Genomic DNA, 27,095 nt, shown 5'->3' on the forward strand with positions numbered 1-27,095 from the left:
CATCAGAATGAAAGGTAACAGCAAAAGTTTGGCATTTTCTCTTCCGCTTGAAGAAGTCCTGGTGGAAGATGAATTGCCTGGCGTGCTGTGCCAGGGGTACGCTGCCTGATTCATATGCGCAGCGTGGCGCTGAGAGTCGCCTTCCTCAGTCATGGGGAAAATGAATCATGACGTCAGCCGCGCTCGGCTCCTCCGCCAACACAATAGCAAATTCTGGCTGCCTCGGAAAATTTTTCTCCTGGCTCCTCGCAGGAGAAATGAAGTAATTAATAAGTTTACAATAAACCCTCTATCTTAGCAAAACACGGGTGAGGTGAGAAGTGATGCTGGAGAACGACAAGGGAAAAGATGTTCTATTCGTTGGAAAGTTGCCTCCCAAGAGTGAAAGGATGATAGGTTGGGAAAAAGCAGTAGTCTTCCGAGACGCCTTCGGTGGGGAGGAGACACAGATGAATTGCCTCTCTCCACCTATTCCCCAGCAAGACTGATTTGTTCTGCTATGTTTAATAAGCCAGCACGTCTGGGAGAGAAGTGTTGCAAAGATGGGTGCTTGGCCAGATGTGCCTGCGTGGTGCCAAAGCTGGCAGTGCTTCTGGAAGCTGCTGGGACCATGGTCCTGCTCCAGCCAGCAGCATCCCTGCTCTGCTGCTGTGTAATGCTGTTGGATAGTGGGCAGCCTTGGGGACTGGGTAAAGCCAAAGCTCTAAGGAAGCTTGGCTGCTCCACGGCTTGCTTGTGGAGCCTGGGAGCACTCTCATGGAAGCATGACCATTGCAAAGCCACCTGTGCCACCCATGGAACATGGGTTTGTGGTCGGGTTTGGAGTGGAGAAGCTGAAACTCCCAGCTTGCAGCTCAGGCACTGAAGCCCTGGTGGCCAAACTCTGTGCCACCATCATCGTACCACTCCTCTCACCCATGAGTGAGCCTTTAGGAATAGTTATGATGCCAGATTTCACTGTGATCGCCCCTTCCACCCAGAGCTACCCCAGTCTCAGCCCATTGCAGGGCTCTGCCACTCCACTCATCCCCTCGTGTCGCCCCGTACGTAGGGGCAAGGGAACAACTGAGGCACAATCTGCTGCTGGTTTGCAGTTTGCAAACACTCCAGGTGCTGGGTGCGTGAGTCCCATCTGTCTTCAGCTTGTCACTTGCAAAGCTCCAGCCCTCTCTGCAGAAAATCATTTTAGAAAATCTTGGGAGATCAGTAATAAATTTGCAGTCGGTTGGAGGGGAGAGGAGAGAGTGTTAACAAGTGTGTGTGTGCTTGCTGGGTCCCCATGCACGCTCACTGGGTTTATGTGCTATAAGCTGTAAAATATGATTTATTAATGCATGGCTGGGGGACTGTGTGTGTTGGAGCACTGTCTTGTTTGCAGTGTTGCCTGAAGCTTCCCTTCCTCAAACTGCTTGTGCGTCCCTACTCTTCTACTGATCAGCCTTCTCATCTGCGTGCATTTATAAATATTGAGCAGGGGTAAAGAGCTGTCAGGCACTGTCACACAGTCCTTGAGCACAACAGAGCTCTTGGCTAAGGCGTGTGTTGCCAAGCTTGTGCCTCTCCTAAGGTTGCATCAATGAACCTGGAGCTTTATGTTCCTGCGTCGTGTCTCCTGGCTCTTTTTTGTATTATCAGCCCTAGTTGTCCTGGGAGTGGTGCCTGAGGATTGGCTTGGGAAGCCCTTTTGGAATGGTCCATGGGAAGCCTGAGACGTAGCTCAGGTGTTTGTAGATGTTAACTGTGGTTGAGCACAGCTCATCCCTAACTTGGCGTGGAGCCTGAGGAGCCATTTCGATTGCATTGCAGGGCCAAGGGTGGCCAACCTGGCCACTGTCTGGGCAGTCCTTGGCTCTCTATTTGACTAAATGGAGGGGAGTGAGAACTGCATCAAGTCAAGGGGATGCAGTGGGGTTTGGGGCATGGAGCATAACGGGGAGGAGCCGTGCTTCTGCTCCAGGCTCTTGGATTTGTTTCCTGCCTTCATACAAACAGCCTGACTTAAGCACCACAGGCTCTATAAAATGGGAATATCATATCCTGGTCATGGTCTCCCAGATCTGTCATCCTGAAGGCTCAGTGTTGTTGGACCAAATGCAGCCCGGAGGTTTGTCCCACTGGGCACAACACCCCACAATGCCCCCTTTGCTGCTGCAGCTCCATCGTTCCACGCAGCTCATCCCAACACACCAAAGAAGCACAGAGCAGCAGCACGGGCTGAGGGACAGCTGGAAATGGTGTGAGTGGGACTGATGGATGAACGCATCAAAATGAACCCTGGGATGTGACCGAGGTAAGGCCGGACCGCAGCACCAGTGATGCTCAGTGTGGGGGTTGGTTCTGTTCCAGCTTCTGGCTGCTCAAAGGCAGTGAGAAGAGTGTTGGTGTGAGATGACATGCGGTGATAGCTAATGACCACGCGTTTGTGATGAGGCAGAGCCAGGAAGGGCAGCACAGGCTGTGCACACTGCTGTGAATCTCATCCACGCTGCCCCGCTGTGACGGCGGTGCCGGATATAATAGCAGCGGTGCTAAAAGTTGCATGATATTTAAAAGCTACAAAACGCACCCGCTCTGATCAGGGGAGGGCTATTAGGTAAGGAAATAAATAAATAAATAATCAGCGAGGCTTTCTCATGAAGTCTGCTTTAAATATTAAAATCCCGACCTTCCCAACAGGAAAGCATTTCAGGCTGAAGAGCGACTGAACGGCATCTGATGATATCGCATTGACACAAGTGTCTAAAAAAATAGGGTGGGAATGTATGATCTGTTCCGAAACAGGAACCCTGGCTAATAGGAAATATGCTGATGCTACTTTTAATTTCATGACTCAGGTTTACTGCAAAATTGATGGGAATCTGTGTTGGAGTTTGGTTACGTACAAACATTTCTCTGCTGCTTAGGGTTTGTCTGTTTGTTGTTTCACTTGGAGGGGATTACGGTGATGAATTGTTTTGGTACTCGGGGGGGTTCTTAGATGTTATCTGACAAGACAGCGGAGCAGTCTTGCTTTAGAAAATCTGGCATCCAAATAAATAAAGATGGGCTGCAGAAATTTTTACATGCACCTAAAGATCAGAGCGCCGTGCGGGCTGGGAGCACAGCAGCACTGTGGCAGGGAGCAGCCCAGGTCTGTGATCCCCTCCCAGACCAGCTCCACAGCACGGCTCTGCTTCCTTCAGGCTTCCTCATTTCTCTCTCCTTGCAATGGGATTGAGCATCTAGTGGCCCCATCTTCCCTGTGCTGTTTCCTGGCCCAGCACTGATGAGTTATTAGTGTTGCTAATTTTACCTGATGCTGTTTCCTTCTCTTTGTGACAGGTTGTGTTGTTTTGAACTCTCCGGCTGACTGATTGAGCTCTCTTTATTATTCCCTGTTTTACTTTGAATTCTGTTTGTTGGCTGTTGCTTGTTGTGTTTTGGGTTGTTTTTCTTTAATCCTCCCACTGCTTTTTTTTCCCTCCCCGGTCCCTCTGATGCCTCTCCAAGTTGGAACAAAGCCAGAGACCATCAGGAGGTCATTGAAACACAGACGGTTGTTGGATTTAAATAAGGACTACATAATTTTATGACCATTAACAAGACTCGCTGCTCTGCAAGCTAGAATAATAAGGGCAATCATATCTCATGGTTCGAGGAGCAAGCTGATTGCCTGTAGGGACTGCAAAGGTAATTCTCCATCCCTGACTCCCCCCAAAATATCACACAACTGACCAGATGCACTGGACAGGTCAAAGGGAAAGAGGGCACAGGGCTTTGGTGGAAGGCACGAGCATTCCTGCATCACCACGTCACACTCCTTTTATCTACTGATCACAGACTGCCAGCATCAACGTGGTGGGAAGTGTTTTCCAAGCAGGTGAAAGGCTCTGAAGGTTGGCAGAGGAATCTTCCCTGTTCCCATGAGCGTACATGGGGTAACATTCATGCTGTACAGTTGCAGGCACTTCATTTTGGTGATGGTGGTGATGGTGGCTGGTTTGTGCTGTCCCCACAGTCCCTGCAAAGAAGCTGCATCCCTAAATGGAGGTTGGTTTGGGTATTAGGTGGAATATTAGGAAAAAATTCTTCCTAGATAGGGCTACGACATATTGGAATGGACAGTTCATAGAAGTGGTGGAGTCACTGTCCCTGGTGGTGTTCAGGGAATGTGGAGGTGGGGCACTGAGCGTGCATGGTGGGGATGGGTTGGGGTTGGACTTGGTGATCTGAGAGGTTTTTACCAACCATAATGATTCTGTGATTCAGAAGGGAAATCAGAGCACAAACCTCGCTTAGGTCCTGAAGTCTGGAGGTGCCTCACGCTCCCCATTGGCCATGGGGTGCAGAAGGGGGACCAGCCAGCTGCACAGCGATGGCAAATGGCCCCATCCTTCCTTCTCCCCTTCTCCCCTCTGCAGCTCAGCATGCACATCCCTTCCCTCGGCTCGTTCTGGGACTCACGCTGCAGCCCTTGGGGCCCTACGTGATCGCTCCCATCCCGCTGCTGGAAGCAGTGCCCTTGATTGGCATGCTCTGAAGTGACAGCTCCGCTTGCTGAGTCCCAGCAGGGAAGGAGCAGCCTCAGAGAGAAGGTGATGGCGAGGAATGAACCAAACCCACGGGGAACAGCACTGCTCATCCTGGCAGCGAGGAGGAGGAGAGAGAAGAGCCGTCCAGATAACGCCTCCCTGGAGTGGATCCATCCTGCCAGCGCCTTTGGTTACCTGCAGGTAACCAATACCTCACTTTAAGCTGGACCCTCCTGCCCAGCGATGCAGTACCCTGAGCCCTGCCCTGGTGCAGGCACTACATCACCTAGGGGTTTCCACCTGGGCCATGAGATCCCTCACCTGGTGTAGGTGCCACAGGGCGCTGCTGGCCCTGAGGTGACAAATCACTCGTTAACTTTGCTAACTCATTACCAAGCTGAGCACAGAATAGATCCTAGGCGATGCTAATGACTGAGTTTAAGGGATCACTGGAGTGGTAAGCCATAATTAATAGTCTATCACAGCACTTTTTATTTAATTAAGCACAGGCTGGGTCCCGGTGGGTGGTCACAAGGGTGAGTGCGTGACAGCAGTGTGCTATGTCACCAGTACAGCATCCATAGTACAACAGATGCATGATGCCTCCATTTAAGCACACAGCCTGGGAATGGAAGGTGTGGTTTCCATCTCCCAGAGTGTGCTGACCGAGGACATGCAATTAGAATGCTGAGGGTGGGAGGAACTCCCACCTGTGTGGATTGCTTAGGTCCTTGAGCCCCCAGCCCAAGCTCATTCCTGCCCTGTGCAGAGACCCCATAGCACCTCTCACACAGCCCACTGCACTCCTCCTCCTCACTCCTAAGAAAGGAGAAGAGGAGGATGAGTCATGAGGCCAAAACTGAAGTGGTCCAAGGGAGGATTACCAGCCCACTGGCCCCAGTGCAGCCCATTCCCATGCCTGCTCTTCTCTGGTTTCAGTTACCTTTGGCCTTCCACTGTCCCCAGATCCTGCAACCAGTGTTACTTGTAATGAATGATCTTGTCCTCCTTGTTTGTCTCCTCTTTAGTGTAACACTGTAATTAGCTTAATTACCAACAGATTCTTTTTTTTTTTTTTTGTAACTTGAAATGGAAATTAAATTTTGCACCAGGTTTACAGGCTGTTAACGGGAGTCGAATAATCAAGCCTGACTCCAAGTCCTTGAAAATGAGTATTAAAAAAGGTCTGAATTTGCATATTCATGTTTTTAATAGGGTTCAGAAGGTATATTTGCAACTGATGAAAAGGATTAATTAAGCCTAATTTGCATAGGAAGAGTAATTTAACTCCTTGCATCCCAGCAAGGCAGAGTGACAGGTGGAACAGCAGGGCTGCGTGCTGGAGGCGCAGGCACATCCTGCTGAGCATCACTTCTGAATGTGAGCAGGACAGGACCAGGGGAGCCCAGCATCTCAGCATCACCCTGGCATGCCCCCCCAGCACCAACAGCCACCTGCTGGCTTCAGCCTCTGTCTCTCCACCTTGGAGCTGCGTGACCTGGGTCTACCATGGCAATGGTTATCAGCCACTGTGTCAGGGCTTGAGCTAAATCACATTGCTTCTGATATGGGATGCACTATGCTACTGTAAGGGCTGCCCATGAGCTGCAGTTGGATTACCAAAGAGTGGGAATGTAACACTTCCCGGAGCCCTCTGTAGCTCTGAATGGAGCACAGCTTTGAGTCAGAGATGGAATGTTGCTAAGAAAGTGGGGGGAAAAAATGAATCAGGCACTCATTTTGCTTCAGCAGGTGGTGTGCTGTGTTCCCCTTGTAGTGCTTTGGTGGTGTGTGTTGCTAATTATTTTTTCGGGTGGAATTTGCTGTGCACAGCACGCGGGGTTCATTAGACAGAGATGGCTTTGAAGTGGCATTTGGAATTAATGCTGGCATATGTAAATGTTTCTTGTGCCATGGAAGAGCTGGCTATAAATGATGCATGAGGTCCAGTGAGAGAGATACTTGCTTTGTTTATACACACCCATCGGGCTGCGTGATGCCAAAAACAGGCAGAAGAGAATCAGCAGTGTCTTGCACGGTCCGTATATCTGCTTCCTGGCTATGCATGAATGCTTAGCAGAACATAGCATGACATTGCTAGCACACAGCATCCCAAATTTCCTCTGGTCGGGAACCTGTGTTGGAGCCCTGACATGGCTGCTGTTGCCTCTGCATGTGGCACTGTCCTCGTGTCACCCAGCTCAGAGGAATAGAGCCAGGCAGGGGTACACGCAGACAGCTTAGGAGTCACCTTGTAAATCACCACGATGCAGTGATGGAGGTCTGAGGTTAGGCAGAAAATGAACTGGCATTGGGCAGATCCATTGGGTTGGACGCGTGTTGGACATCTCCATTCATTGCCTCTTCCTCATGGTACTCAGCAGATGTGACCAGAAGCTCCTCATCACACCCAGACAGGAGGCACTGAGCTCTGTGACTGCTGGGGGGCTGCACCCATGGGTGGTGCTCCCTGCAATGGGCCAACAGGGAGAGGAAGGAGCTGGCTGAGACTCTGTGAATGAGTGCTGAGGTTCTGTTGTATTTTCCTGCTTCCAACTGTTTGTTTACCAGCACGTTGGAGAGCAGTGATCTCTCTTCCTCGTGCCTTATTGAGAAGCTCATCTGTGAAACAACTAAATGAACCATCCCTTTTTATTAGCCTTTGGACTCAGCAGAGGAGCAATCAGTTAATGGCTGACCAGTTTCTGAAGATGCAAGATGCTAAGCACATTACAAGTGCTAACTATTACTATTTCCCTGCAATGTTTTATTTTTCCCTCTGAATATTCAGTGTAAATAACCTTTCCAATTACATCATCCAATTTCATGCGCTCTGCTCAGATTAGAAGTGGTGTTGCTTACAACTGCCTCACCTCCATGGTTTCCAGGTCTCTGCAAACCTTCTCCTGACCTTTGCCTCCTGATCCTGGGCTGAAACGCCCTTTGCTCTGCGTCCAGCATCCACTCCATCTTTGCTTTGGCCTCTTAAAATCAAACGCATCCACATTGCTTCCCCACAGGCACATCGACCTCTGGTTCCTCTCTCTTCGCATGTTTATTTTTCTTTCTTAATGGAGGAACATCTCGCAACCTTTCCCCTCCTTCCAGCTAAATTGGATCCTGGATAAGCTGCCTTCTTCTCCCACTTGCTGCATCTCCCTAGGGTGCCTGCTGATGTTTTGATTTCTTCTTTGAAAAAGAAGAACAGATCACCCCCAGACGAGGCTTGGTGCCCCGTTACCAGATGTGCCATCCTCACCTGGAGACCTGCAGCCACGTGCAGCAGTGACTGTATGGGAAATAGGACTGGCTCAGAGCTGTGCTCGCCATGGACATAGGCTGGGGGCAGCTGTGCCCCTGATTTCCTCAGCCCCTACTGCCCATCTCCATCATGCCCTGAGCCACACGGTGTTCCTTCAGCTGTCCTTCAGGACAGTGCTCACCCCACGAGGCTGAAGGAGCCTGTGGAGCAGCACAGGGGCTGTGAGCTGTCAGCACTTGAAGGATGTCTCACACACTGGGGCTGCCACGTTTCTGAGATTTCCCAGACAGAGATGTGTGCGTGTGGACCTTGTTGTGGGTGTAGTATTGTTACAGCCAGAATGATCTAAGGGTGTAACTGAGGTACAGTTTGTATGGAGAGGTAATACCTCTTATTGCAACACCTGAGATAGCTGGGAAAAAAGAATTACATGAGCTTTTGAGCACAAGTATTGAGGTGTCCCATCGCATTCCTGAAGATGAGGGTGAACCCAATGAGGATGCTGCCGTGGGGTGAGCCCCAGCATTGGGCTGGGAGCATGAGGTGAGTGGGGTGGGAGGAAGCATGGTGTTGTGTGGAGGCTGAGCACTTCTTTTCAAAGCTGGAAACTCTGAAGAACATGATAGGGCCAGGAGAGAGCCCTCTGATGAGCAACACAGCTCGGGGACAGCACTTGTGCAGCTTAATGGAAAAGATGGGCCAGGAGAGAAGAGCTCATTAGAAAAGAGCACTGCCCAGTGAGGAGGGGAGAGGATATAAACCACAAGAAAGCTGCTAAAAGAGAGAAATGGAAATCTTTTAGTCTCAGAGAAAGCAAGGATGGAGTACATTAATGAGCTCCTTAATGGTGAGGCAAGTAAAGGTGAGCAGCAAATGGATATTTGCAGTTGGCCAAGCTTTGTGTGAAAAAAGAGGTGGTGGTGGTGGGCGAGAAGTGATGAGCACCTGGAGGACCTATGTCACTCACGTTCGCGTTGAGTTATTAAATAGACAGACACATGCAAAGCCAGAGACTTGGCAGGCTCTTCAGATTGCTCTGCAGGGACAGAGGAGTTGCAGAGGGTGGGAAATGGGCTCTTTGCTGATAAAATCACTGGCGTGATGAAGCTCTGTATTTGCAGTGTCCAAGGGTCAGTGAGCCGGGCTCAGTGCAGGGCTGAGGGTCTCCTGCTTTCTGATGAACCCATGGCAGTCACCATGTGGCCATTGCAGAGCTCTCAAGGTAACATTAACTCCTACCAACCTTGTGGTGATGGTAGTGGTCTGGCCAAGAGCACAGTGATACAAAGGAGACGTGAAGAAGAGGGACATGAGTTAATCCAAGTGAAGCCCAAGTGCTTCAAGGCGAGGTGAAGGCAACTTCACTGCCTTCTGGGCCTTGGGGCATTGGCTGGCAGCAGAGATTTGGTGCAGAAGGAAAGGAAAGGTTCTGTGCAGCTCTCCCGTAAGGAAGAATTTTATCTCTAGACAGGACCCATTCACAACAATTTTGTGGACGTGGAAAAGGCATCTGCAGAATACATTTGTTTATGGGTCTGGGGCTCTCAGCATCGTCCTACAGGGAGCAGCAGTGCCCTTGTGGAGAGGGAGTTCCATATGGTGGCTGTAGGTACAGGGTGGGCTGGGAGGAGGCAATAGGATGGGGACAACTGAAGTGTGAAAGCAGGGAGCAGAGAGCAGGGACGTGTGGGCACCAGAAGAGCTTTGGGGAAGCAGAAACCCTGGGAAGTGGTGGTGGAACTGTGAGCTCTGGCCAGAAAGGAGATTTCTAGGAGCGACTCAGAAGAGGCAACAGAACCCTCGGCTCCTTTTCTCTGTTTCATTGCCACAGGGAAGCAACAGCTTGCTCTCACAAAACCCCTCTCCAGGCAGCTCTGCTCAGTGCCATGGTTGGCCTCTCCAGGGCTGCCACCTGCGCAGCTGCTCCTGCCTGGATCGCCTCTCGCTGCCCTTCAGCTCTCTGCCTCCCTTTCTGTCCCTTCCCTTTGCTCTCTGCCGTTGCAGAGCCCAGGCTGACAGAGGTGGGGATGAGGACCTTTGTGCCCTTGGTGCTGTCACTAGCAGTGTGATCGTGTTCTGTGCAGGCTGCCAGCTCTCTGCTCGCCAGAGGACAGAGAAGGCTTTCCCTTGGCCTCCCTTCCTCTGCACTCTGACGTTGTGCCTTCTCCTTTCTGCTTGGTGAGGAGCCCTCCAGTTTCCTTGGATGGCATTGGGGCAGTGCTTTGGCCAAGCAGGGCATCATCTGTAGAAGCAGCTGGGGAACTACAGTGGTTGAACAGAAGGCAAAACAAGAAAAGCACCCAACAGCTGGCAGGTGGTGACATTTTCCCTGTGCTTTCAGAGCAGTCTGTAAAGTATGTGCCTCTGGGGAATGAGGAATGCCATAAACAGAACTTCCCAGGCCCCATGCTGCAGAACCCAAGTCAGTTCCTGCATAGGGCAGTGGCTTTGGGGGTAGTTCGATTCCTTCCCATTTCTTGCCTGGCTTATTTCAGTTCATCCCTCAACCTCTAACTCTGAGGGATGCAGACTGGGGCTGCCAGAACTGTAGCCTGTTGTGGAGGCATAAGGCTGGAGTGTGCTCTGTAGCACGACCAGTTTGCATCCCTCACCTGAGGAGCCCCCGAGCTCCACAGCATGCTCTACTGCAGAGGGCTCTGCATATGGAGGTACCTCCCCTCAGAGCCAGAATAATGTGGATATTTTCTAATCCTCTTTTTCTCTAGCTGCAGTTTGCATCTGGGAAGTGTTTAATTTTGAAAGGCCGGTGCTGCTGTATCACATATCCCGCATTGCTCTCTGTTGGTTTGTGACCAGGGAAATCCTGGTGTGAAAACAGAATTGGGCTTTGATTTCATCTGCCCCTGCTGTTTTATGCCACTAACAACTTTGCTTTCCTATAACAGCTTTTATTCTAGGAGCTAAACAGGCTTCACAGACAGGCAATTAATTAATTGAGCCTCCCCCAGCCTGTGCCCTCAGCACCAGAAGGAAGTGTTGTGCAGAGGAGAAAATAAAGGCAGAGAGGGGCAAAATGACTCCCCTGAATACAGGGAACCCTGCCACTATGTCCAGGACCCCTTCCTGCTGACCTCCTGCTCCTCCAGGAGGCACTGAGGGTTTCCAAAGGAAGCTATTTGAGGCTGCAGGTTTTGCTTTGGCACAGCTGGGATTTGGAGACTGACTTATGGGATGGGACCATGGAGGGGTGATGCTAAACTCCTTTCCACATCCTGCTCACAGATTGCACGTTGTGGGGAGATGTCAGGCACCTGGAGGAGGAGAAGAAATGTGTCTTTCCTTATGCAGAGTGAATGTATTCCTGGAGAAATTGCCTGCCTTTTATTACGAAACCCGGCTAATGGGTTGTTGTCTACACAAATAACCATGGGGAACGAACTCGTGCGCTTCCCAGCCTGCTCCATGTCTTCCCAGCTCAGCTCATTTCTGAACAAACACAACCTTTTGCAAGAATACCTGTCAAAATCACTTTGAAATATTGAAATAACAGGATGGGATGTAGTTTGCTGCTGGGCCCTAGTGCTCGTTTGTCAGGACTAAGGAATTCCATCCAAAGAGACTTGTGAGCAGGATGCAGTGGAAAGGCCCTGGGAAGCAGCAGGGCTCTGAAGGGCTGTGTTTGGGATGTTTGTCACCTTGTTGGGCTTCCTTGCTGGGATCCCATGGGGGAGCAGTGTGCTCCCTGCTCCTAATCTGGCCCCTCGCTGCATCAGCTGTGGGATGAGGCGCAGGGTTTTGCCACACAGCTGGAGCCAATAATGGCGAAGTGGTGTACCTCTGCAGCATGGTCTGAATGCATCCCTCCTTCCACCACACCGAGTGAGTAGGGCATTGTCAGTGTGTATTTTAGAGATGGGGCAAAATGCTGTTGAGGCTCGGACAGGCATTGCAGCGGTTGAAGGGGATGCAGCTGTTTGGTTGGACACTGGACCTGGAGCACCATCCTCTTCTCTCCAGCCTTGGAGACCCCAGGGTGCCCATCTCCAAAGCCTCTCACAGCAATGGGAGCCCAGCTGGCCTGTGGGCAATGCCAGGGCTGCAGGCAGGAGGTGCTGTGCTCTCTGTCCAATGCTGCTGTAAGTTGGGGTTATCTGTGGGGAAATCCCTGTGTGTTGGGTGCTGGCGGTCTCAAGAGAGCGATGCAGGGCCCCCAGGCCCACTGTCGTTGTTTTTAATCTGGAGAATCTGTAAATGCTTAATGTCTTCTCCATTGGCAAAACCACTCCTCAATGCTGTCCTCCCCTGGACGGCAGAAGGAGGATTTCTGCACCACCTCCCTATGCTATGAGGAGAGATTATTGATACCTGCTGATTTTCAGGAGAAATCCCATTGCTTGTTGGCACCTGCTCAACAAAGAGCCTTTCCTTTCTCATCCCCTTTCCTGTTCCCACCATTCCCAGCAGTGACAATGTCCCACCTGGAATAGCGTGGCTGATTTGCTTTTCTGAGTATACGCAATTGGAAGTGATCAGAACTTGGACATAGACAGTGGTTGGGAGAAACCAAAACCATAGAAATACCCAAACACTCCCTGCCCCCACCAAAAATATCTCCTCCATCAACCAACCAATGAACCAACCAACCAACCAACAAAAAAAAGTCCTTCAATCCAAACTCCATCTCTTTCTCTAAAATCCATGATTAAAACCTGGTACAAACATGTGAATATAGATATATATATATATATATTTTTAGTAGATGTAGTATTGTTTTTTTTTTCTCCTCTCTCTTTCTCATTATACAGCAAACATTGCAAATATAGAAATTTTCTCTGTACAATTAACGACTTCGGTTTACAATGCAATGTGTGGTAAAACCTCTCAGTGAGTGAAAATGTGAACGGGCCTTCAACCGGGTGAAAGTCTAAACTGGAAGACTCCGTTTGCAAAAACAGCCCAAAGGACGGATCTCCTCCTGGTCTCTTTTTGGTTTTTGTTGCTGTTTTTGTTGCTGTTGATTTTTGGAAGGGTAGGAAGAAAGAACACAAACTGTTCACAAAGAATCCACAAAATCACGGAATAGGGACTCATGCAATGCAGTACTGGGGAACGCCAGACCTCCGCTCTCTGCCCGCTCCTTTCTCTTTCTTTTCGTATTTGATTTTTTCTTTTTTTCTTTTTTTTTTCTTTTTTTCTTTTTTTTTTTAAAAATCAGAATGAAACAAAACTTTTTTTTTTTTTTTTTTTTTTTTTTCACTCCACAGTTTGTTTTGTAAAGTTTGTGTTCAAATTTGGTGTGCGTCCCACCAATGTGAGGACATTTTAATATCTCGCTTTATATATTATATAGAATATTTATAGATTTTTCATAATTTGTTCTCTATTTTTATTGTTTTGTTTATCATCATTATTTTTGTTTGCTTGCTTGTTTGTTTCAAAGACAGTCTGAATAAAAATAGCTGCTGCGGATTTCTTTTGGTCCAGTTACTTTAAGTCACGAGTTGTGTGAGGACTCAGGACTTTTGCTGGGCAGAGACGCCCTTCCAGTAGTCTAAGATGTCGTGAAGATCCTCGTCTTTGGCAAACTGGACCTTTTTGCGCAGGGCATGGCCGGCTGCCATATATTCCTCCTCATCTTTGTGCCGCTTGCGGTTGAGTTTGAAGCGTTCCCAGATGCTGTGCGATGGTTTGCAGGTGTACTCTGGGCTGGAGGTGTAGCTCAGGTTGTGGTATTGCGGCGAGAGCTGGGAATAGGCCAGGTCTCTGGGGCGAGGCCGGGTCAGAGGCTCCAGGATGGAAGGCTTTCGCCCCGCCATGCTGTCGTGCTGCTCCCCTTGGTGCGAGCCAGGGTATGAGTGCCGGTGTTCGCTGTACTGCCGGATCTTCTCCGCCTCCGCCCGCAGGATGGCTGCAGCCGGTGTCACAGTGAGGATGGTGTCAGTGGTGGGGGACGTCTTCTCGATGTATTTGGCTTCTGATTTGTGGCCCGACCCCTCGGAGCGGTAGGACCTGGGGCTCCGTATGGAGCCACTGGAAGAAGTGCTGGAGCGTTTGGGGGCTGCCTCCATGCTGTGGTGTCGCTGGAGGGGGTGGTTGTAGCTTTCCTTGTAGACAGGGGAAAGGAATCCGTGCTTGCTGGGGATCTGCTCTGATAAGAGCACCAGCTGAGGCTCCACTGTGGAGACTGCCCCCGATTTCACCCCTTGGAAGGAAGTGGACTCAGATTTCAAGGCATCGATGCAATTGTTGATTATCTGGTTCACCTTGTCCACCTCCTTGGCAATGGTGGAGATCTCAGCCACGGAGCTCTGGGTGTCTGGTGCCAGGGACAGCTCGCAGTCTCTCCTCTCAGGCTGCTCCCCCGTCCTCACCTCCATGTAGTTGCCCTTGGTGGCCTTGGGGGTCTCACTGCTGTCAATGAGCTTGTACTGCTCGACCTCACCAGCGGAAGGCAGGTAGGGGATGCGGGTCACAGTCTCCCCGCCCAGCATCTGTCCCTGGGACAGCTGGGTGATGCTGGTGGTCTCCATTTCTGGCCCATACTTCAGCTCAATAATGGTCTTCTTCATGCCACTGGCAGCCTTTTTGTGCTTCTCCTCCTGCTGGCGTCTCTTTCGGAGACAGTAATAGACGACGCCCAGGACAATCACCATGCCAAAGAGACAGCCCAGGATTGTCATGATGTAATGAGTGGCAGTGGAAGGAGTGGGCACCGGCTCCTTGCGGTTGGGTCTGGTGGGCGTGATGGTGACACAGGTGTGGTTGTACTTGGAGTATTGGTGGACGGAGACCACACAGTAGGTGTAATCTCTTTGTGCTACTAGGTTGCTCACGGTGATGTTCTCCTCCTTCTTCCTGAGCTTGGTGATCATGGAGGAGAAGCCGTTTTCGAACTGGGAGAGGATATACATCTTGCTGAAGGGGTAGGGGATCTGCACGGTGAGGACGGCCGAGTTGTGGTTGAGGTGCTTCACCTGGATGTTCGGCCGCACCTCTGTCTCACCGATGGGCGTGAAGAGGGAGAACTGTGGGGTGGTGCCATCACCAGAGGAGCACTCCTCCTCGGAGCACGGGCTTTCGGAGGGCACTGTGGTCACTTGGTACCGGGGAGGGATAAAACGAGGGATCACAGTGTAGGAACCACCGGTGCAAAGGGAAGAGAGCATGCTCAGAGCATTGCGGTAGCCAGTCCGGCCTTGACCTAACAAGTAGTAGCCCGTGTAGTCTGGTGGGGAGTCGCACTGCATCCGGTCGTACGTGCGTGTCATGTTGGTGAAGGCCTCCAGCCATTGCAGGAAGCCGAGGAGCTCGCAGGAGCAGTAGAAGGGGTTGCTGTAGAGTTCACAGACAGAGAGCTTGTTTAAGCCTCTAAAAGTGTTGCTGTCAAGTCTCTGGATCCTGTTCATGGACAGGTCAATGTTCACTATGTTGGGACACTCCCAGAAGGCATTGGGGGTGACGGACTCAATGAGGTTGGCCTGGAGATAGAGGTACTCCAGCTTCCCCAGGCCCCGGAGGATGCCCTCGGTGAGGTTCCTCAGGCGGTTGTAACCCAGCTGCAGCACCTGGAGGTTGAACTGTCCTGAAAAGGCACCGTCCTCGATGTAGGAGATCTCGTTCTTCGTCAGGTTGAGGTATGTCAGGTTGCCGAAGCGGCTGAGCGAGGCGTACTGCACGCTCTTGATCTTGTTGTCGTTCAGCCGCAAGTCCACGATGGTGCTGTTGATTTGCTGGGGGATGGACTCGTAGGGAGGCTGGTTTTGGCTGCAGATGGCCAGCCAGACAAAACCCTTGTCCCCCTCGATGAGCCAGCAGTCTGCCCGCACCCCGCCAGCGTGCAGGAGAGAGACGGCTGCCACGCACATGCAGAAGGCTGACGTCGCAGCCCACCGGCGACCTGCCATCTGGAAGGGTGGCATGGAGAAGGGGATCCTGGTCTGCTGGAAGCAGGGGGAGAGGCAGGGGCCGGGAAGACGTGGGTTAGAGCTCCTTCGGCAGCTTCGTTCTTCTCTCTCTTCTCCTCATGGCTTGGAGCTGCGGGGGGAAGTGTCCGTGGTGAATGTGGACCTTGGTGCCCAAGGGGCTCGGCAGCCACCGGCCGGGGGCTGCTCTCAAGGCCTGGGTGGCTGAGGTTGGTCCTGCATCACCAGGTCTCTGGCATTTCGGGAAGGGAGTCATGAATTTGGATGCCCGTGCCAAGGAGTATCTTTGGCTCAGAGACAAGCCTTCCTCTCACTTTTTATAGTACATCTCCTTGTTCTCTTTCTGCTGCCCATCATGATGCTGGTCCCCATCTTCACGTGCCTCCGTGGGGCTGGCTGTCCTTGCTTGGTTCCTCAGTTCACCTGTTCAAAACAAAACAAAATGCAAGCTGAACATGAAGACAGACAATTCATGCTTAGCCGTGCACCCAGCTACCCTCCGTAATGTTAGGTGCTTGCCTTCTAAATCTGGCTGCCAGCATGCCAGGGGTCTTTTGCTAATTTGGGCACAGCCTACAGTGTTTGGCATCACTAAGGCAGGTGGCCATCAACTGCAGACATCATCCTCCTTTGAGTGCATTGTCCAGCATTACATTTTAGGCAGGGGAGAGAACAACGTGCATCCAGGGCAACATTCGTCTGACCTATTTAAGTGTCTACCTTCAGAGGAGAGGAGTGGTGCCCCAGAAGTGTCTGTTCCTCTCTGCTGAGAGCAGATGAAGTCTAGACAACTCACTCTGATGTAGATTTGATGCTGCAATGTTTTGCTGAGGGGAATCCTGACTGTCTCGCATGCTGGTGTGTGCAGTGGCAGTGCCCACTGAGGGGGATGCTGATTGAGGACACTGTGTCTTCCTGACTGCATTGCTGTGTAGCATCTGGGATAAAGCCCAGCATCAAGCACCTGTACCTGTTTCTGGGAACCTGAACGGTAGTTTCAGGACACTCCTTGACTACAAGACACATTAAGTTGATTGATATTATCCCATTTCCTTGTCCGTTGTTGGGGCTTACTGCCTGTCTTCAGGACCTATCTCTCCCTCCTGAGTAAAATAATGCAGAGGTGTGGAGGACCCTCAAACTTTCAGTGTATAATATGAATATTTGCAGAAGAAGAGACAAGACCTTCCCTCCCCAGACAAAAACAGCCACTGGAGAACGAGTAAGAATCTTCACTGGACATGCACCAATGAGGAAAGAAGCCTATGAGGCCAGCAACCTCACTTACCAATGAAAAACTCATTCCTGGCTCACATTTTCCATTGAATTATTCCTGCATTTTTCCACTAAATATAAATATCCATTAGAAACATGACAGCGTGATTGAATTTCCATTACATGACTAGCAAGACCAGCTCTCACATCAGCTCTTACATCAGCTTCGAATCCTTAGAGCCAGCGAGGAAGGGGAGGAGGACTGTTTACCTCACTGATTGAGAGACATGGGCAGCAGTGCTGGGCTGAGAGCCATCTGCCATCACATCCCTCCCAGAACTGGGCAACTCAGCTAATCTCTCTGCTCTCCAATCTCCTCTTCGGTACCACGAGATAATGATGATGCATCACAGGACTGCAGGAGACTGAATGAGAGTGCCCCAAGTTCCTCTTGCTGGGATGGAAGTCCCAGCAGATGCATTGCTCCCTCCAGCTGGGAGCAAGAGCTCTGGATGTTTCCACTGTTCTCTGCCACAGGGGCCAGCCTGGTTTCCAGCTCCTCTGACTGCATCCCATGAGGTGAATGTTGCCTGTAAAGATGCTGGAGAAGGGCAGAGATGGATAGTCCTGGTCTATTGAGCTATCAGAAATGGATTGCCACAGTGTCCCTTGAGGATAGTGCTTTCTTGGCATCCTGGCATATTCTCTTCAGGAGGCACTCATTCTGTCCCCTCTAACTCCCGTTTTGACTCAACCAACAGCTGTCTTTCCAAGCTGGTGTTTGGAATTGCTCTGCCAAGACAAACCAGCCTTTTCCATGTCGTGTCGCTGGGGAAGCTACAGCCCGCGGCCCATTGGAAGGCATGAGCTAATGGACCAGGATCATCCTGTGAGCAAAGAGCAGAGACAAGACCTTCCATGCACCTTGCCAGGCAGGCCCTCATAGCCTTCTCAACATCCACGTGCCCTTTCCATCTAATTGGAGGTGTCTGGGATGAGGAAGAGTGGCCGTGACTCAAACACATTCAATAAGGCTCCTGCTGTGTTTTCTCTTCTTTCCTGTATACTGCCTATCAGACAAGTCCTTTCCAACAACAGAAAGGAGGAAAGACATTTTATCAGCAGCCCGAGTTTAATTTCAGCTCATTAAAGCAAGCAATTTGCTGGTTTATTTGCTTTGCAAAGTGTGAATAAAATGACGGCATTAAGGAGATGTAAGAGGGGCTAATCTCCCTTTTTATTAGATTGCTGGGACAAAACTGGGGAGTGGAGAAGTGGTCTTGTTGCTTTACACAGAGGAGATAATTGTTCATCTTGTTGGTTTCTGAAACAACTCCTTCCCAGCATTGTGGGTGTGTGTGGGTGTGCACCTGCGTGTGTGCAACGTCAGCCAGATGTGAGCATCCCACGAGGCAGGATGGATGGGAGTGGGGGTTCCCAGCTCGTATCCCCCTACCAGCAGGGGAGAGGGGGAGAGGCCTCCCCCCATCTTCTCCACAGACTGGAGAAAAATCATAAAGGAAAGCTGAGGTTTTAGGTTCTCCTGCCTGCTCGATTTGTCTTTGCCCAGCTGTTCTGGCTTTATTCTCCTGGTAACCCAGTGACACACCATTTATCCCAGTCCTCAGACCATCCACGGAGCTGCCTGGGAAAAGCTGGAGACAAACTTAGGACTTTGAAGTGAAATAGCAACAGGAAAGTAGAGATTTGGGGAGTTCATCATTACTGGTTATGAAAGAAGGAAAAGAGAGGAATGTAGCTGGTATGGAACAACAGGAGTAGATTTGAAATAACTAAAAATACGCTGGAGAGATGCTGTATCCTGGCCCCATGCTGGCACTGACTGCAGTACGTACCCACTGGGATGCCCTGCAGCTGTATCAAGAGTCACCTGTGCACTGCAGACACTGCTGTGCTTTTCCTTTTGCTTTCACAGGGCAGCACTGTGGCTCTGGCCAGCCGAGATGATGTCAGGCTTACATGGCCAGCATGTGGGCAGTGAGAACTTCTTTGCTCCTAGCTGCTCCTACACATCTCTGATCTGCAGTACCTCTTCCGGAGCCCAGATCTGTGATTTGCCTTGCTGACCCCCAGCTCTGCCCCATGATGCTCTCCTGCAGTACCCTCCCGTGTTTCTCCAACTCAGTAGCATAAGTTTGTGATGCCCGTGAAGCTGCAGCCTGCACAGGATGAATAGCAACAACCCAATCCTGGCTGAAATATACAGCAAAGGAAGGAATAAAGCAAAGCTGTGATTCCAAAAACCAGTGCAGGCTGGCTGGTAAGTTTTTGCTTCCATCTCCCAACTAATGGCATCTCAGTAAATTAAACCGGAGCAGCAGCTGCAAGGAAGCAAACAAAGCAGCCGTGGGGGCTGGGTTGAGGGAAGGCGAGCCGGGCTGCACATATAATGCCACCCTGGCACTCAATTCCTATTTTTGTTATTCTACTGAATGAGTTATTTCAAATTGTGGATTAGATTTACTGAGAGAAGGCAAAGAGCCAGATTAACATGTGTGCGTGTGCGTGCGTGTGCACACATACACACCACCGTGCTCCCCTCCTTGGCAAGTCTGCGTCTCCCATAACTTCATTCTCCCCAGCTGCTCCATCTCCATCTGGCCACGTTTCAGCACCTCTTAGATCTTCTTTCACAGTCACTCAGGTCATTTTCTCAGTAAATGAAGGAGCCCCGCTACAAAGAGAGACATAGCGAAATGGGAGCGATACATTACAAACGATAAATGTTTAATCACCCAAAGAGGTGGGGAGGGAAAATTTGGCTAACAGGCACCAAACGTTAAAATGAACCTTGGCTCTTCATTATGTGTAAAATAATCCAAGAAGACAGCTCTAGGATGGTGGAGAAAACATTTATTAGTGATGAAGGTTCCCCTAAATGGCTTGACGTCCATTCTGTTTGCGTCAGGTGCAGAGTGGAGGCTTCCAGGCAGGTTTCTCTGCTCATTCGTATTCCTGGCGTTTGCTACATGCCTCCTGCCGGGTGATGGTGGTTAGCATCACCGTGCTGAATAATAAAGATGTCCAGGCCTGTAAAACCCAAGTTCGTCTTCCATCCAGAGGCCCCGGGACTAATATTGTCTCCACAGATAGGGTTTAGGCAGCACATTGTGCATCCCAACCTTATTCCCAGACACCTCGCAGAGTTAGATAATAGAGCTCTCCAGTCAATTGTTCTCTCTTCTGCTAGTATTTATTATTTAAGAAAAATAGACAAGGGAGAAGAGAGAGATTTTTTTTCCACTGGGGTTTGGAGGAAGATGAAGATGGAATAAAGAAAAGAGGTAAAGGAGGGCTGAGAAAGAGGTACCCAACATCACATACAGGACAACATTTAACGAGACCTGGTGAGGTCATGGGCTAGATAGCAAATAGCCAGGTGGGAAGGATGGGGAACGGAGCACTTTCTGGGTGTAGGTTGGGGAAAACAAATGTAAATCCCACACTTTGTGTCTATACAGGAAGGGAAACCCCTCTGCTGGGTCACAGCTCCTGCTGTGACTTGCTTTGGGAACAGCCCCTGCTGCTGCCTGGCATGGGCTTCCATAGGAGACAGCTGACTCTGCAGCTGATTGTGTGGGAAGATCGTCAGCAAAATGGATTTCTGGTAAAAAAAAATGCACTTTCTGCAAAATCAGACCTTTGGCTGAAAAGCAGTGGTCCTTCTTGGAGTTTTTCCATTGTGATACTTGATTTGGGGCCAGTTTAACTGCTAACTGTGAGCACTGTGTGTGTCTGATGGCTGCCGTAGTTCGAAGCTGTTGTGCCTGCACCCCTGCACTGGTTGCCCTGAGGCCAGCACTGCCATCTGGAAGTGGTCAAATCGAGCCCCTTCATCTGAACATAGAACAAAAGGAAACTCTTCTGTTCAATGGCAGAGCAAATGGGTTAAAGTGACAATGTTTTCAAGGCAGGGCACATCTTAGGACTTTGGGAAAGATGGATAATCTGCTTTTCATTCAGCTGTAGTCTGAAGTCATTTGCATCCATCTCAGGCTGCTTAGCTTCCAGGGTCTATTGAGATGACAACCCTATCTCATACTGCTGTGGGCCACTGAGCAAAATTCTCTGCTGAGTTTAAGTAAATGCATAAATGATCTTCCTGGTGAACAACCTCTTAAGCCCAGCTGGTTACCTGTGCATTAAAGCAGCCTTCTGAAATATCAGCACGGGCGGACGAAATGTCAGCCCCAGCCTGTGACAGCACGGTTGATCCCTCAAAGAGCCAAGGAGAGCAATTAGAGGGGAAAAGTTGGAGGGAGGTGAAGAGGAAAGAGATTTTAGGGGATGGAGAGAACTGAGAGCTCTAATCAGGTAGAACAGTCGTAATAAGGAAAGTGTGTTTCTGTGGGAGAGCGTATTTACTTAGGTTTTCTCTCGAAATAATCAGCCTGAATCACAGCTTTATTATGCGATAGGTGTGGTGACGTTAGACTGGGAAAACAGAATGCTGGTGTGGAAGCAGGACTCCCATTTCCCTTCAGTAAATAGTGCTGAGGATCAAAGAGTGCTTTTCCAGAGCTGATACAATGGGGGGAGCCTGCCCTGCATGGGGAGGTGATGCTGCTGGTGTCCCTCCATGCCGACAAGCTGAACCATGCCTCGTCCCTGCATTGTCATCCTCGCTCAGATCTTTGCTGCTGTGTGAAAGAGGGTTTTACTGCTTTCTTTCATTACTTTATTTTTCCAGGAAGCTCACATAACCCTTTGTGTCCCAGGCAGGAACAGCCACTTTTATGGAGAATGGAGTCCGGTGGTGGATCCGTGAAAGGATTTGCTTGTTAAAATGACTTCCAGGGGGGCTTGCTATGACTGTTGGTATTGTTTAGGTTGTATTTTTAAAAGCATTCTTCCCTTTCTGTCCCTCTTTTCCCCTGTGAAGGGCCTCATGCCAAAACCATGGGTCTCTGGGCAGTGCCCAGCCCAGCAGCAGCTTCCAGGCAGACAGTGCTGCTGAGTTTTGACAGATGGACAAGAAAACGTGCTGCACACACAGGACGTCATGCTGACAGCCTGTTCTAATCCCCTGGTAGGTACACAGAACCTCACCTTTCCATCTGTATTAAAAGAGTTAAGATGTATGTTAACTCTTTAGGTTGAGCCCAGGCAGCAAATAGGGGATGGAGCTCTGCTTCCCATGAAGCAGATGGAAGTCTGTCTGCACACAGGAATTGCCATGGCTGTGCTATAAGCAAACACCTCTGTTCACCTCACGTTATCTTGTTCACCTTAAAGTTGGTTCTGCCTCTCCTGTTGGGTGCCTAGGGCTGAACCCTCTGGCTGTCTGCTTTTGGAAGGGGGACTGTGCCCAGATATAGCAGCATCTGGCAAGACCCAGTGCCCTACAGGCCTAATTTTAGCTCCCTGCTGCAGGCTGGCTTCCTGTCGTGGGCCAGGAGGAGGTTAATGATCATCTGGGCAGCTCTCCAAATCCAATGTAATGTTTATTCAGGATAACAGCATTGCAGAGCAGACCAAGCATGACCCTTTTCCACACACATCTTACCTGGCATGGCCCTGCTTCTGCACATGGAGCAGCTCAGGTCTGTCAGCTCTTGGAGGATGGACTCTCTTCTCCTTCCCTAGATCAAAATAGGTCCTGTACAACCCTGCCCATGTGTTCACCTCCTAAACCAAACAGATGCTATATTTCTAGACAAAAGCTCTGTAATAGGTTGCAGATCTATGATGGTAATGGAAATAGACACTCAAACAACCCCCTGCTAAAACTTTACAGGATGCTCCTCACCTGATCCCTTTGGCCAGGAATCACTGGAAACAAACTGCAAATAACATCCTGGATACCATTGCTCTAGAACAGTCCACCTCTCTGAGGCACCACCTTGTTTTGCACATGCCATGGACAAGATTATATGTTAGAATTAGCATTTAGGGGAGACAGGAATGGTTTAGAGGCCACATAGGTAGTTTGGTCTGATGTGGCTAAAAACAATTAACTTCATATATAATGCTGCCAAGGGCAAAGGGCAAACCCTACTGACCAAAGAGCATTTCATAAATGCACTGCATGTGTTCATCTGGCAGTCCAAGCACAAATTCCCCTGCCACAATCACCTCACTTTGCAGGAAGGCAGGGCGTTCAGCTTCACTGCACCCCACAGTGCTTGGAGGAGCTGGAGCCAAGGGATATGTGTTTGGTGGGCCTGTATGTTCCACATGTGTGCACAGCTGGTTTTGGGATCTGAGAGGTTGCAGATTGACATATGAGGTGAGGAGGGATGGCAGGTAGCAGTAGCCATACCCTCTGACAGAGGGCAGAGCTCATGGGATGTGTTTATTCACCTCAGCTGTTGTTTATTCATCTCAGCTGCTGTTGAAGAGCTTAATTTCAGCCATGAACTTACAGCATTTTCTTCCCTACAGTGCAGCCCCTGCAGTTACTGTGCCATCCTTTTGACACAACATGAGCAGACATGCAATGGACTCAGTCCCAGGGATCCCCCATGCCAGCACACAGTGAGTATGCTGTTTGCTTGGGGCTGTACGTGGGCTCCCCTCAGGGCTCTGTGAAGGGTTTGGGTATGAGCCATAAGACCTGGGGGCTTGGGATGTGCTGGGGGAATGCTTCTCTTCTAGCAACAAGCGCTTGCAGATGCATGTGGCTAACAGTGGAGCCTTTGTTGCTTCCCTGGGGGTGTAGAAAAGACTTGAACGTGTTGCCAAAAGTGTTTTCTGAGAGCTCTGAGTTGCTGGTGCTGGCTTCACTGATAGCTGAAAAACAGTAGCACATGCAGGCTTCCCAGGCACGCTCCAAGAGGCACCATGAGAACACCAATTTAATATGGTCCCTGGAGAGTGCTAGGATGTGCTTCCTCCTACCTGAAATGCTCAGGAAGATGGCTGGGCAGCCAGATGGCTGTATTCGTGTGGAGCTGTTATTAATGTTTCATCTGATTGTGTTTCCAACATGGTTAATACGACTTCTAGGTTCCCCCAGCAGGTTTGTGTTAAATCTAAACAGAACAATGATCAGCTCTACTGGGGGCTTGACTGGTGAAATTGGGAGTTAGCTGATCTGCTGCTGAAGTGTGCCCGTGCACTCATGGGAATAAGCAAAGCCCATGGGTGTCTGTAGAGGATGCTCAGCCACAGGCAAGAGTGACCACTGGGTCTCCTATGTGGTGTCAGCAGGCCTAGAACCCAACAAATGGCCTTACCCAAAAATGTCTGGGTAGAGGCAGAGAATCTTAGGGAAATAAGTTGTGTATATAAGCTGTGCTCCAAAGAGATGCTGTTGTGGCTTGACCACAGTTAATGCCTCTCTGCTGGTGGAGGGGCAGCAGAAGAAGCTGTTGGTGCGTTGGCATGGGCTTCTGGTGTGTGAAAGCCCACAGCATCATATCTGCTCCTCAGCAGTGTCTGTGGTCTCTGGGCCACTGCATGTTCCCTGCTCATTTGGAGACCTACAAAAGATGTGATGAGTGGAAAGGGAAACTTCAGAGAGTGCAAGACAATAGAAGCAGGGAGCTCTGCCAAGACTTGGATTGCCTGTCCTTTTCATAAACATTTCATGTGGAGGTTACCCGAGTTGAAAAAACAAGTGAACCCAGAACACCCACCCTCTCTGGAGGAATTGAGTTTATCGTTAATAATCTACTGCTAAAAGGGTAACATCTGTTTTGGACAAACTGTAATGAGATTTAAACCCCAGGTGGAGGGAGGACTTCACAGTAATAAATGACTTTCTGTATGTCTAAATAGTTTTAATTTTTTTTTCTGGCAGAAATGGCTGCTTTTCACCTCAGGCTTCTTTTTGCCAGCTCTTTTTGTTTAATGATTGCTATTAATTTCCAGGGTGGCAGATGGATTCTAGCCTGGTGTAGTCTGAAATGAGGAAAAACAGCCCAGGAAGGTGTGAGCTTGCCATGAATGTGAGCATGGGTCACATGTGTCTTGGTGGGATGCCACGTGTGTTTGCTTTCCAGGGGAACTATTGTTTCTGCTCCCATCCCCAGGATCCTCAAGCATCTCTCCCTTTCCTTCAGATAGGAAAGGGAATTGGCTCTTTTGGTCACTGCTGGTAGCGCTGCTGGTTTAGACCTTGAAACATCAAAGCTGCTGATTTCAGCAAGGCTTTAGGAGGAATTCAAAGCAGCACTTAAGCACTTAATTTTTTTGCTAAATCTAAGCTGAAGTGAGCTGGAGAGCAACACGTGGTCCCCAAAACATGGGAAGGAGCTCACTGCCTTGGTTGGGTGATGCCCGTGGCTGCTGCTGCCAGAGGATGGGGATTCCTCCTTGGGCATGAAATGCAGGCTTCAGTGCTTTTCCCACGTAGCTCTGATTTGTATGGTATGGGATGCTCCAAATGGGAAATCCTCTGAAGGTGGAGACAGGTGGCTGCTGTTAAATCCAGTGGCCCATGTTGCAAGTTCCTAGTGCCCAAAAAGGCATTTCCTCAGACCTCCTGCCACCATCTCCTCAAGGAGAAGCCTGATGAAGAGCTAATGCCAATTAGTGCCTCAGTGTGCTGATGTGTCCTGCCTGCCCTTTCCCGTGTTGAAGGGGCATGCCCAGGATCTGGGCATGCAGGGTGGCTGGGGGAAGACCACAAAAAGAAGCTGGTGATGGACCACCACGTGGCGGTGCTCCAGGATGGGAGGATGGGGGAAGGAGGGAGGGTTTCTACTGCTTGGGGTGAGCCCCAGTGATAGAGGGAAGGGCGTAGAGATAGAAAGTGTAGCATCTCAGGTGATGCAGATAATCTCCCTTAATCTCCTGCTCAAAATAACCCAAAGTCAAGTAAAGGAGGGATTATATGGCCTAAGCCACTGTTATCGCCAGGGTGTAACAGACTTAGGTTGCATCTGAAGGGCTGCCAAGGAGGAAGAGGAGTGCAGCAAATGTCGGCCTGTTGGCAGTGCCTCAGTGTGAGGGTGTCTGGGGAGGCTGGGGACCCTCCTGGGACAGTCCAAAGAGAGCAGGGCTGCAGGAGAGGTGGCTGCCTGCAGCCTCAGAGGCCTGTGTGGGGACCTGGTCCAAGGTGTGTCCAACTGCGTGGAGATGATGCAGTCTTTTACACCTTGGCATTGGTAATAGGTTTATTCTTAGCATGGGAGTCAAAGTACTTCTTACCTGTTAATTATTCTAATGGGAGAAGCCATCTGACTCAGCTCTACAGCTGAGAAAATGAGCCCCTGAAGAGGTAAACAGCCCATCAGGTGCTGGAGCAAGGTGGGCAGTCCTTGCTCTCCCATCATCCAACTCCATCATTTCTATTTTTAAAGGAATTTGCCTTACACACCCTTGGCTGCACGCTCATGGTAGCCATGAGGCACTTGTGCGCTGAAGGCATCTCCTACCCTTTGCTAGAAAGTCACATCCAGGCTCAGCTGCTGCCAGCAAGGGCTGAGTTGCAGAGCCCTGTCCATCAGCTCCTGGTGATGCCTATGAGATAGCAGCACAGAGACAGTGTGAAGTGGCATTGCCCTGGGGAGGGAGCGGAGTGTGTTCATTTTAATGAGCTTGTCCATGCCTAAAGGGGAGAGAAAGCGAGAGAGGCCAACCTGGTTTAATAAACTCCAGCATGCAGATTTAATCAGATGGATCATTGTTCCTTGCACAGGGATGAATATATTAAAAAAAAAAAAAATTCAAATTTCTTCCCCTTTGTTTTTCATTTGTATTGTATGCTATGGTGTGATAAAACATCCTAGGGCCAGCTCGCAAGCCAATAACAGAGATGGTGGAGGAGAGGAAGGTGCTGATCTATTTGAGCAGGAGGGGTGAGGCTGGGCTCACAGTGAGGGCTACAGCACGTTCAGCCCTAGGGAAGATGTGTGTCTGGGCTATGAGCTACCATCAGCACCTTTTCAGACCTCCAGCCCTAAATTCCAGCAGTGCAGTAAGGTTGCAGCTTGAGGTATGAATGTTAGGAGCTACCTGGTGCTAAAAGCCATCCCTTGGGCAAACCTGACATCTGTGCCACCCCATGCTCCTGCCCTTGCAGAATGGTGGCCCTGTGTGCAGCACAAAGCAGTATGCAGTGTAAGGCTGTGTCAGTGCATGCACTGGGAGGACATGGCCGTGGCTTATGGGTGTCTTGCCCTGTGGGTGTGCACAAAGCCAGCTTAGACCAAAGAGTATTCGGTGCTAAATCCTGGTTGGACTACCTGAAGCTGTGGTATCACCTGCCTTTGGGAAGATTGCCCTAAAGTGCAGCATTGACCCGTCCATGAAAAT

At 50.1% G+C, this 27,095-nt stretch overlaps 2 protein-coding genes across 7 annotated transcripts in view; one reads left to right on the forward strand and one right to left on the reverse strand.

The window, feature by feature from the left end:
- Positions 1-10,877: 10,877 nt before the first annotated feature.
- Positions 10,878-27,095, reverse strand: part of ELFN1 (extracellular leucine rich repeat and fibronectin type III domain containing 1) — an 87,133-nt gene continuing 70,915 nt past the window's right edge. For all 4 annotated transcript variants that reach the window (XM_090151797.1, XM_090151795.1, XM_090151798.1 and 1 more), the window contains one exon: positions 10,878-16,079. In XM_090151797.1, coding sequence (XP_090007923.1) covers positions 13,248-15,653 — 2,406 coding nt within the window. In that variant the 5' untranslated portion in view covers positions 15,654-16,079 and the 3' untranslated portion in view covers positions 10,878-13,247. The remainder of the gene's footprint in view (positions 16,080-27,095) is intronic.
- The window catches only part of LOC116237467 (uncharacterized), a 31,855-nt gene continuing 23,341 nt past the window's right edge, over positions 18,582-27,095 (forward strand). For all 3 annotated transcript variants that reach the window (XR_016471775.1, XR_016471774.1, XM_090151799.1), the window contains exons 1-3: positions 18,582-19,152; positions 21,775-21,921; positions 23,277-23,369. The gene's annotated coding sequence lies outside the window, so the exon portion shown is untranslated. The remainder of the gene's footprint in view (positions 19,153-21,774; positions 21,922-23,276; positions 23,370-27,095) is intronic.

The sequence above is a fragment of the Phasianus colchicus genome, chromosome 16 (genome assembly GCF_987193195.1).
Source record: "Phasianus colchicus chromosome 16, bPhaCol1.hap1.1, whole genome shotgun sequence".
NCBI classification, from domain to species: Eukaryota; Metazoa; Chordata; class Aves; order Galliformes; family Phasianidae; genus Phasianus; species Phasianus colchicus.